This window comes from Podarcis melisellensis (assembly GCF_964234715.1).
Source record: "Podarcis melisellensis genome assembly, chromosome: 10".
NCBI classification, from domain to species: domain Eukaryota; kingdom Metazoa; phylum Chordata; class Lepidosauria; order Squamata; family Lacertidae; genus Podarcis; species Podarcis melisellensis.
Window position 1 is genome coordinate 7,639,382 of NC_138542.1, and position 11,876 is coordinate 7,651,257.

Below are 11,876 nucleotides of genomic sequence, written 5' to 3' on the forward strand. Positions count from 1 at the left end.
ACAGCTTCCAGGTCATGTGGCCAGCATGAGTAAGCCGCTTCTGGCGAACCAGAGCAGCTCATGGAAACACTGTTTGCCTTCCCGTCGGAGCAGTACCCATTTATGTACTTGCACTTTGACGTGCTTTCAAACTGCTAAGTTGGCAGGAGCAGGGACCAAGCAACAGGAGCTCACCCCGTTGCGGGGACTCAAACCGCCGACCTTCTGATCGGCAATTCCTAGGCTTTGTGGTTTAACCCACAGCACCACCCGCGTCCCTGGTGACCATTTTAGGCATGTCCAATTGACAGGTGATCACCAACGCATAGAGACTCGGAAGAGAGAAGAATGAGGGTGGGGCAGGCTTATGTGCACTCACATGCACTCTGTCAACGCACGTGGGGGCCGGGAATAGAAACCCCACATGAGAAATGGTTGTTGCCTGTACAACACACTTTGAATATATTTCTCAAATGCAAAATAAAATGTTTTGGCACACAAATAAGTTCGAATAATCTTGTGATTTGTGATGTTAAAATTTAAATTTCTTAAAAGTTCCAATTTCAGGCCCATCAAATTCTCACTTTGCGTGCCTTTTCCTTTGTAAATTTTGTCATCAATTCCTTCAGGTCAAGTGCTGATGCTTGGGCATGTTCAACTGATATAGTTGCCAAGCCACCTAGTCCCTTTTGCAACATGTTAGTTTTTATAAGTTTGAGCTCTGAGAAACTGCATTCAGAATATTAAATAAAGTAAAATATTACCAGAAATTTATAAGCTATAAAAAACCTAATCGGTATCAAACTGTGCCCCTCTGAGGTCTGCGCCCTAGGCAGCTGCCTACTTGGCCTAATGATAGCACCAGCACTGAGATCAAGGATAATTATACTAATGAACGTGACTGCAGCACTTTAGTAAAAATTGAAATAGCAAACACAATACTCTTGTAGTTTGGTTAAAAAGAGTTGCCCGATTCAAAGCTGGTGAACACTCATATAAATGAGGGACTGCCTCTCTTCTCATGTGTCTGTCCATACTTTGAGTCATCAGTCTGAGGTACTTCTTTGGGTTTCCCCACTGTCTAAGGTACAGGGTGGTTACATGGGAAAAGGTATTTTCAGGATGGTACCCCAGCTTTTGAATGCTTCCCTCGGAGAGGTTTAGTGGGCACCCACTCAAATTTGTTCCCATGCCAGGCAAATATTACTTTGTTTCCCCAGGTGTTTTAACTTTGGTTGACCAGCATTATGGCTCCACATTTTGTTTTTCTGCTGCTTTTATACTTTTAAGCGTATTTTATTGTGTTTTTAATATGTTATTGTAAGATGTCCTTATAATGTGATGGAAGGGTGGGGGGGTACGTCTCACAAGGCAGGAGCAGTCAAGGCGGGTGTTCTTTCTCCTACATATTTCCTCCAGCTCATATGGATAGGTGGATGATAGAAGCAGGGAATGAACAAGCACAGGAATCTGCACCTGCCTTGTTATATCCACACTCATTGAAAGCTCTAAAGGTTCTGAATATTCTCTGGCTTCCCTGTTATTAAGAGGTCAGAAGTGTGTCTTGGGATTTTATGCTTTCTCCTCCAGCACCTTCCTTCTCTCCACAGCAAGATATTTGTGCTGCAATGCTAATGTGATATGTAGCAGAATTGCACAATTCTCTTTGCCTAGGAAGTGAGAATTCCTTATAGCACTAGATGGCGATATTCCCTAGCTCTCATTGACTATTCAAAAGCCTTTGACTGTGTCGACCACAGCAAACTATGGCAAGTTCTTAAGGAAATGGGAGTGCCTGATCACCTCATTTGTCTCCTGAGAAATCTCTATGTGGGACAAGAAGCTACAGTTAGAACTGGATATGGAACAACTGATTGGTTCAAAATTGGGAAAGGAGTACAACATATTGTTTCCCTGTTTATTTAACTTATATGCAGAATTCATCATGTGAAAGGCTGGGCTGGATGAATCCTAAACCAGAATTAAGATTGCCGGAAGAAATATCAACAACCTCAGATATGCAGATGACACAACCTTGATGGCAGAAAGTGAGGAGGAATTAAAGAACCTTTTGATGAGGTTGAAAGCTCAACATCTGAAGCTCAACATCAAAAAAACGAAGATTGTGGCCACTGGTCCCATCAACTCCTGGCAAATAGAAGGGGAAGAAATGGAGGCAGTGAGAGATTTTACTTTCTTGGGCTCCATGATCACTGCAGCTGGTGACAGCAGTCACGAAATTAAAAGACGCCTGCTTCTTGGGAGAAAAGCAATGACAAACCTAGACAGCATCTTAAAAAGCAGAGACATCACCTTGCCGACAATAGTTAAAGCCATGGTTTTCCCAGTAGTGATGTACGGAAGTGAGAGCTGGACCATAAAGAAGGCTGATCGCCAAAGAATTGATGCTTTTGAATTATGGTGCTGGAGGAGACTCTTGAGAGTCCCATGGACTGCAAGAAGATCAAACCTCTCCATTCTTAAGGCAATAAGCCCCAAGTGCTCACTGGAAGCACAGATCCTGAAGCTGAGGCTCCAATACTTTGGCCACATCATGAGAAGAGAAGACTCCCTGGAAAAGACCCTGATGTTGGGAAAGATGGAGGGCACAAGGAGAAAGGGACAACAGAAGACAAGATGGTTGGACAGTGTTCTTGAAGCTACAAACATGAGTTTGACCAAACTGCGGGAGGCAGTGGAAGACAGGGGTCCCTGGCGTGCTCTGGTCTATGGGGTCATGAAGAGTTGGACACGACTAAACAACTAAACAACAACAACAAGGCAACCTAGTTCTAGTTTTCTCTAGAGTTGTGTGGCAGAGATGCACAGCCCTGGTTTTGTTATTTGTGTACAAAATGATCAGGTACGGCAGACCTGCAGAGGTCAGCAGAGGACAATTTGAAAATAGAAAACGGATTTTCACGTGCTGTGTGGATGACCCCATGGAATCTATCACGTCATGGAATCTATCTATCATGGAATCCCTCAATGGTGATCCCCCACTTTTTTTCATAATCAGGTTAAGAATTGGATTCCTGCAGTTTCCCTTCAGGGATTCTTAGTAATAATAAGGGAAAATGAAAAACATGTGCAAAACAACACAAGGCATGGTCCTAAGCATGTTTATTCAAAAGCCCACCACTTGCTTATAAATATGTTTCAGAGCCCAATGGTCACAAAAATGTCACTTTCTCTATTTGTGCAAGTATCTTATTTTTTGAAGGTATGATAGTGTCTCACTTCAGTTTTTCTATGAAAGAGCTGTGTGTTTAAAGCAACAAATACCCATTTTGTTTAATGGAGCTTCAGCGTAAATTTGTGCCCTAACTAGACTTTCTCTCTTTGGCAGTTTGACAGAGGATTAATGTTTATATTCTACAGTTGTGGGGCCAATCCTCTACACACACACACACACACACACACACAGACACACACGGTTCCTATACAAAAATAATGTTTGTGTCAGAAATAGCATGGACCTCACCATGGCCAGCACAAAGCAGTTTAGCACCTGTGGTGAACCACAAAACGGTGCTACCCCACCAGGGAAGAAGGAGTGAGTGAAGATCTACATGAGGAACAAGGGAGGAAGAACCATTTACATTGGGGACAAGGATAGAAAGTGACAGTCACACATATACTAAAACCAGTGCCCATTCATAACATTTATTACTCATTCATTTCAGAAGAAATGACAAGTTAATAGAGTGTGCCCCATTTAGTTGAGTTTCTCAATCATTCCAAAATTAATACCCACCCCAACATACCCCCCAAACCCCAGCTAAGTCAACCTTTGAGGGGTTTGAACTTGAGTCTCTTTGTCCTTCTCTAAATACAATACTATATCCATACTTCTGTTACTGGGAAGGCTTGACACCTTCTTGTGTCAAAGTGTATTTATTCAGTTTGGCAATATGTGTAGCACAGATTGATTTACAAAATGTCGTTTAGACACAGAGATTTCCAGTTCTGTTGTATTTGCTATAATGTATTTCCACTTTTCTTTCTTGAATTTACTATGCATTTTTCTTGGAACAGATTTGCATAGTGGGAAGAGATTATTGACTCTCAGTTTTGCTCAATAATCCTGAGTAACAGTAGCTTGCTCCATCTCTAGGTAAATATTGAAACTGCTTCAGGAAAGCAGTGGTGATTTAGTAAAGGACATGTGCCTGTCGGATGGAATTTTTGTGCAAGTGCTACTACAGGGCAGGCTGAGAGATCACAAACACTTCTACAATGCCATAGCAGCACTTACTGTTAGAATTAATCATTCAGTAAATATTTTGAGAGCATGCTACAAAGCCATAAAGTGATGAAGAAGAAGGCAGGGACGTCTTTCAGACATGTCATGGCAACCTCCTGAAGGTGGAAGATTAAAATAGGACTATAAACAAAGTGCTCTAGTTGCTTCCAAGTAAAACAGAGGGAGGGTCTTGCTGATCCCAGTCTACACCCCACTTTGTCAACTGGTAGCTTCAGTCTTAGTTTTCCTGCTCCTTCAGCCCCATGAAGAGCACAGATTCATTCTCTCAACCCTTGCACAGATCTTCTAGAAAATGGAGATTAAGCAGAGAAGTGGTGCAATGGAGACTGGAAAATGTCCCATTGCTGTGTATAAGACTTGACCCCTTTCTTTCTTACCCAAGCAAGCAAGAACCATCAGAAGCAACATTGTGCTATTAGTGAATCTGGTCAACCAGCTCTCTTCTGCTCTGTCCATCCATTGGCTTATGTTCCTGAGATACTTTTCCATCTGCATCTGGCAGTGGCTTGATGCTGCCACTTTCCAAAGGCTCATTCCTCAGTTATCAAGTCACACATAAAAAGAGCTCTGGTGAATCAGATCAAATATCAAGTTCTCCTGGTCTTGTTCCTCAACAGCTGGTCAGTAGCATGCTGAATCTGATTTACAACAAGGGATAGAAGAACCCGTCAGTTTCTCTAAGATCCTCATTTTCCCAAGCTTATGTTTGCATCATATCCCACATCAGTTTGAGATTTTAAAAATTATGCACAAAATGCATATTATTATTATTATTATTATTATTATTACCCATTCTTCATGAGCAGATTTCAGAGTGGGTTACAACAATGTTAAAATTAAGAATAAAAATACTTACATTGTTACATTCACAAGAATAGGGTGGGCTCTGAAAACACACATTTCAGGTGTCGAAGGCCAAGGTAAAGGAAGTGCACCTTCATCATTTGCCAAAATCTCATACATCATAAGGTAAAGGTAAAGGGACCCCTGACTATTAGGTCCAGTCGGGACGACTCTGGGGTTGCGACGCTCATCTCGCTTTCTTGGTCGAGGGAACCGGCGTACAGCTTCTGGGTCATGTGGCCAGCATGACTAAGCCACTTCTGGCGAACCAGAGCAGCGCATGGAAATGCCGTTTACTTTGCCGCCGGAGCAGTACCTATTTATCTATTGCACTTTGACGTGCTTTCGAACTGCTAGGTTGGCAGGAGCAGGGACCGAGCAATGGGAGCTCACTCCGTCGCGGGGATTCGAACCGCCGACCTTCTGATCGGCAAGTCCTAGGCGCTGTGGTTTAACCCACAGCGCCACCCACATCCCTTTCATACATCATAGGTAAAGGTACCCCTGCCCGTACGGGCCAGTCTTGACGGACTCTAGTGTTGTGCGCCCATCTCACTCTAGAGGCTGGGAGCCAGCGCTGTCCACAGACACTTCCGGGTCACGTGGCCAGCGTGACGAAGCTGCTCTGGCGAACCGACACCAGAGCAGCACACAGAAACGCCGTTTACCTTCCCGCCAGTAAGCGGTCCCTATTTATCTACTTGCACCCGGAGGTGCTTTCGAACTGCTAGGTTGGCAGGTGCTGGGACCGAGCGACAGGAGCGCACCCCGCCGCGGGGATTCGAACCACCGACCTTTCGATCGGCAAGTCCTAGGCGCTGAGGCTTTTACCCACAGCGCTACCCGCATCCCTACATCATAGGTAAAGGTAAAGGTACCCCTGCCCGTACGGGCCAGTCTTGACAGACTCTGGGGTTGTGCGCCCATCTCACTTAAGAGTCCAGGGGCCAGCGCTGTCCGGAGACACTTCCGGGTCACATGGCCAGTGTGACATCGCTGCTCTGGCGAGCCAGAGCCACACACGGAAACGCCGTTTACCTTCCCGCTGGTAAGCGGTCCCTATTTATCTACTTGCACCCGGAGGTGCTTTCGAACTGCTAGGTTGGCAGGCGCTGGGACCGAGCAGCGGGAGCGCACCCCGCAGCAGGGATTCGAACCGCCGACCTTTCGATCAGCAAGTCCTAGGCGCTGAGGCTTTAACCCACAGCGCCACCTGGGACCCTTCCCTACATCATAGAGTAGTGTAATTACTCTACATCATAGTGTAATTATTTACCTGGAATACTGGAGATAATTTTTGATTGTTATTCTAGCAACATTTTATCCATTATAAAACCTCTGATGAAATCTTATTTGCAGGGAGTGAAAAAATATAGGCTGCAATCCTGACCCCATTTACCTGGGAGTAAGAACTTACTTCTTAGTAGACATGGGTTCAGATCATGTGTGGAGGAAACCCACTTAATAAAGCAGGAAAACTGTTCCTTTCCAAAGAATGAAGAGATAACACATTCTGGGAACCAGATCTCTGCTGCCACTGTAAAGTTGTTTTCTTCTTCATCATCATCATTTAAAAATCCAGCTGTGCTACAATGCTGTTCAACACTTCTACTGTCAGACCAAGCTTTTATTTTATTTCCTTGTGGGAACAGAACATCATTGAAAAACTTAGGCATGAGTTTCTGTACATAGAAACCTCACAGTTTCTGTAAACCTATTTAAGCAACTCTGTTTCCTTTGTGCCATTTGCTACTTCAAATAGACATTTGTGTATTTGCCAATCTCATCAGCTCAGGAGGCTGAGCAATTATACAGCAGTATGTAAACGAGTCAGTAAATAAACTGTAAGTACTGCAGCCTGCCAAATAGTTTAGTTGCCTTTCTTGTATGTCAAGATAAATCCAGATCTAATTGCTCACAGCATAAATCTCTTCTCAGGGCACAGATCAGGTCCATGTGTCGGGGAGAATTCTGCACAGTGAGTTCTGATGTCCAATTTTGCTGCTTCCCCTTTCACTGTCTGTTCTGGTGGGGAGAGGAAGAGAGATTACACATCTGTTAAATTTAAAGAACAGCAGGGTCAGAACAAACACCAAGTCTTGTTACCTGCTATATGCTGGGTTAATTTGGACTGTCATGTTTGATCAAGAATGTAATAAAAATTAACCCTTCTGTGAATAGTGCGAAGACTTACCTCTATTAAATTTATTCATCCATGAAGAAGCGCTGAGATAGACATGTGGAAATTTAAAGGCAGCATGATTTTCTAAGTTCACATTTAGGAAAAGAAGCCAAGAGCTCTATCCCTGGAGTTCTTCGTTTGACCTTTCTACAGGGCATGTCTAGCTGCGCCTACGGCCTCTTTTCAAATTCTCTGGTTGGATCCTGCCTTATATTCAAGTCCTACAATCTAGCTGAAATATACTCGGAGTCGCAAAGTGATTTCATGCTCTTTATTCAGCTCATAGTGGTGAGGAGGAATGAATGAAAGTCCCCTCAAAGTATCTGCTTTATATACATTATTTACACAATGGGCTGCACATGATTGGCTAATTCCGGAATTCTACTGTAAGCCAATCAGGTTGTGGATTCACTTCTATCCGGAGCATGATTGGGTGGTTCCTGCTAACCAATCATACTGCTGCATTGTTCTAGGACCAATCAGACTGCTGCATTCTGAATCCTGCTGCCTTTTGGAGACTATTGTTCTAGGACCAGACTGCTGCAGTTTGGATCCTATTCAACTCAGTACATAACACTAGCCCAAGCCTAGAATTAAGATTCAACAAAGAATATGGAAAGAGTTGCGAGAATGGGGGGAAATCTTGAGGAACAGAAGATATCTAGATTCTAAATTGTATGTTCTAAAATTAAGCTATACCTATACTTGATCATTCAGATTTAGTCCTATGAGGAAACAACAACAACAACAACACTGCACTAGATGGACCACTGATCTGGATTGGTATGAGGCAAGTGTAGTTTACTGGTAACAGCTACTATTCCCAGCACCTTCAGTAAACCTCAGTTCCAAGCATTCTTTATCGGAAGCCTTGTAAATGAGACCTGTGAACTATTAGAATACTCTTCCCATCCACTGCCTACACTGTAAAGCACTGAGGTTCTTGCCTAATACCACTGATAAGAGGCATTAAGTGAACCATGGTTAGGCTGTATTTGTATAACCGTTTAAATAGGGGAAAAAATACATCCATTACTTTAAATTATGAAATAAAACATGCAGTAAAGAACTGTAGGGATGCTGGTGGGTAGGGACGCAGGTGGCACTGTGGGTAAAACCTCAGTGCCTAGGACTTGATCGTATGGTTGGCGGTTCGAATCCCTGCGGCGGGGTGAGCTCCCGTCGTTCGGTCCCAGCTCCTGCCCACCCAGCAGTTCGAAAGCACTCTTAAGTGCAAGTAGATAAATAGGTACCCCGTTATAGTGGGAAGGTAAACGGCATTTCCGTGTGCTGTGCTGGCGCTGGGTCGCCAGCTGCAGCTTTGTCACGCTGGCCACGTGACCCGGAAGTGTCTTCGGACGGTGCCGGCTCACGGCCTCTAGAGCGAGATGAGCACGCAACCCTAGAGTCGGACACGACTGGCCCGTACAGGCAGGGGTACCTTTACCTTTACCTAAAGAACTGCATGCATTTTTTCATGTTGTCAGCCACCTTGAGCATGGTTTGAACTGTGGAAAGGTGGAATACAAATATTTGTATGTTTGTATGTTTGTCTGTTTTGGGGGATCTATTCTACCACTCTTTTTTTCAAAAGCACTCTCTTCATCCATGAGATCCTTCATATACCCTAGAAAGAGAAGAAATAGATACAGTGGTATAAAATATACAACCCCCCCCCAATAAATTCTCTTATTTATTACACTTGCCCATGCCAATTTGATTTTAAACCATTGCCACCAGCAGTACAAAACTCAGCATTGAGATTACCCAACATTCCAATACCCCAAATTAATATTATAGATTTTATTTATCCTGTTGGCATTAAATACTGCTTATAAGAACCATCAAATGTCTTTTTAAAAGCTATAATAATGATAAGTATAAATAAAAGTGATTCTGTAAGCCTGTTTTAGTAGAACCATATCTTACATTCCCAGTTTTTGCCATGTGAATTTCTCCATGTGGTTTAAGATTGAAAAAAAGGCCATTCAGATAATCAATTCTGGCTACCTGTCAACTTTCTAAAATCTTCTGCCCTCCTCCTTTCATTACTACTCTATGAGGATCACTAACGTTGTGATGGATTGTTATCAGTGAGCCATTCACAAGATGGTAAACAGACTGATGTTTTAGAAACTCTCCTAGCTACAGCAGAATCTTTGTTTGATTTGTCACTTCATGATAAGGAAGAAATTGAGCAATGAGATTGAAGTAGGCTAGGAGGAAGATATCTCAGTTTGATCATGGATGGCCACATTCAAAGAAAGACTCGGGACATGCTGTGCTTTTGCCTCCTTCTTTTGTTAGGAGAAATATATGGTAAGGACATGATTTTATTCCTAGATTAAATATGGAACACTATTTTGATTGTTCTCAGTAAATCTTTAATATTCTGGTAATCAGTAGACCAAAGCCCAGTTTTTCAGGGTCTCTCTTTGATTTTCTTCTATGAAAGGGAAAGTGCTAAATATTTTTTTAACAGTTAAGGCTTAATTGATGGGGTTCACTCTCTCTTCCCTAACTGTGACCCTTCCCTCAATTGGGAGGCTGTTTTCAAGTCTAATTGCTTTCCCTGGGACAGGCAAGGAAGTGAAGCCACAGACGGAATGGCTAGATCTTGCAGACCACTTCTTGAATTAAGCTATAACCAATCAGCGTAAAAAAATATTTTTGCTTCATATTATTGCTTAAGAACATAAGACAGTGCCTTTTTGAATCAGGTCAAGGCCCACCACAGCCAGTGTTCTCTGAAAGTACATCAGCAGGTGCTAGGTGATTTACCATAAATTTGTCGGTGGCACACTAAGGGCCGCAATCCAGCTTCTGCCCATCCTGAACTAGACAGTCACTTCCTAGTGGTTTTGCTATGGACTTATAGTGCACAATTGCAAACATGGGAAGTAAAGACGGATGGATTGTATACTGGGAATGACCTTGTTATAGGATGTGGGGTGTGAGATCAATGCAGCTCAGTGTTGACTGCAGACTAGAGGGAAATGAATGTGAGAAGTACGGTACTTCATACCTCTCCCTCCCTCTCTCTCTCTCTCTCTCTCTCTCTCTCTCTCTCTCTCTCGTGTGTGTATGTGTGTGTGTTTTAAATGTTAGTAAAGAATTTCTTTTTTAAAAAAATATTTGGGGATGACTAACTGACTTACTTCCTTTTACATGGGGATTGATTGCATGGTTTCCCCTCTATTTGCTGTTGATATTGATTTTATTGCTGCTATAATTATATTAGCTGTTTGATATAGATTATTTAGAAAGGCCGTTTGACCAGATGCAGCATTTAGGTTGCACACAACAACATTTTATTTTAGAATCAATGGAGACTGAGTATTTTTACTGCCCTATGTAGTACACATATAATTTAGATCTGTTGCATATGTACACATATAATTTAGATCTGTTGCATATTTTTTGCCCCTGAAAAGCACTTATTGATAAACTGGTTTCACAGATTCCAAAAATAAAAGCTCATTGTAGATTGATTCTGTGTTACCCAACGATGTGTGCATTTGAAAACAGATGTAGGCAGTCCCAGCAATGTGTGTGTGTGTGTGTGTGTGTGTGTCCACACCTGCACAGTGATATTGTAGGTGGGCATATACCAAGATCACAAGCACCACTTCACTCACCTGGGACATCTCCAGGGAGGAAAATATGTGGGTAACCTAATCAAGGGAATGGTTTTCAAAGGCACATCAAATAACCATGTCCACTTTTGTGGACAGCAGGATCTAGAATCTATATGGATTGAAAGCAGCATATTAAACATAAGCATGAATGATACTGCATTGAGAAAAACTACATTTTTTGTGCTATGAATGGGTTAATGTTTTTGCAGTCATAAAGCTTAAGGTAGACAGATGGATATAGTTAGAAAGCAAAGTGGTTTCTATTTCATGGGAAGATACTGTTAAGACAAAGTGTACGTTGTCGACCAGTCTGCACTTAAAAATAATATTTCTGAACAATATATGCCTTATTTCTCTGTAATCTGCAGGGGGAAGAACACTGAGTTTTTCTGGCTTACCTGATACAGCCAATGTAACAGAAAATTCTCCAGCTGGTACTGTGGTGTATACTTTCGGTGTTGATTTAACCCCAAATGTTTCAGTGGCAATCGGATATCCTAAAATAATAAACTCAAACCCACTCACACAAGCTTTTGCTATCAACCCTAGATCTACAATTCTGTACCAGGTAAATATTTGCTTAGTCTCAAAATCTTGCCCGTCAGATTCTGGTGGTGGAAGATACTGTTATAACATCAATAACTTTTTTTCCTTTAATAATAATCTTCTTCTTTGGTGATCACTCATAGCCGAGTAAGATTGTCTTCCCTATACACGGTTTTAACAGTGGAGGCCAATTCTGGATCCACACGTCCTTCCACAATGGGGAATTTCTGGGGTTTTCACAATGGGGTTTCTGGACGGGAGCTTATCACGGTGTGGATTTGCCAAGCATGCCTTCCTCTTAGCATGTTTCTCCCTTTTGCCCTGAGTTTGATTGTCTTCAAAGCCCACGACACCTTTGGTAAAGGCTGTTCTCCAACTGGAGCGCTCGCAGGCCAGTGTTTCCCAGTTGTCGGTGTTTATA

At 42.6% G+C, this 11,876-nt stretch overlaps 1 protein-coding gene across 1 annotated transcript in view; it reads left to right on the plus strand.

Annotated features, from left to right (window-relative positions):
• The first annotated feature begins 9,125 nt into the window (after nt 1-9,125).
• CDHR3 (cadherin related family member 3) overlaps nt 9,126-11,876 on the plus strand; it is a 29,851-nt gene continuing 27,100 nt past the window's right edge. Inside the window, exons 1-2 of the mRNA XM_081929272.1 lie at nt 9,126-9,590; nt 11,278-11,477. Of these exons, the coding sequence (XP_081785398.1) occupies nt 9,515-9,590; nt 11,278-11,477 (276 nt within the window). The 5' untranslated portion in view covers nt 9,126-9,514. The remainder of the gene's footprint in view (nt 9,591-11,277; nt 11,478-11,876) is intronic.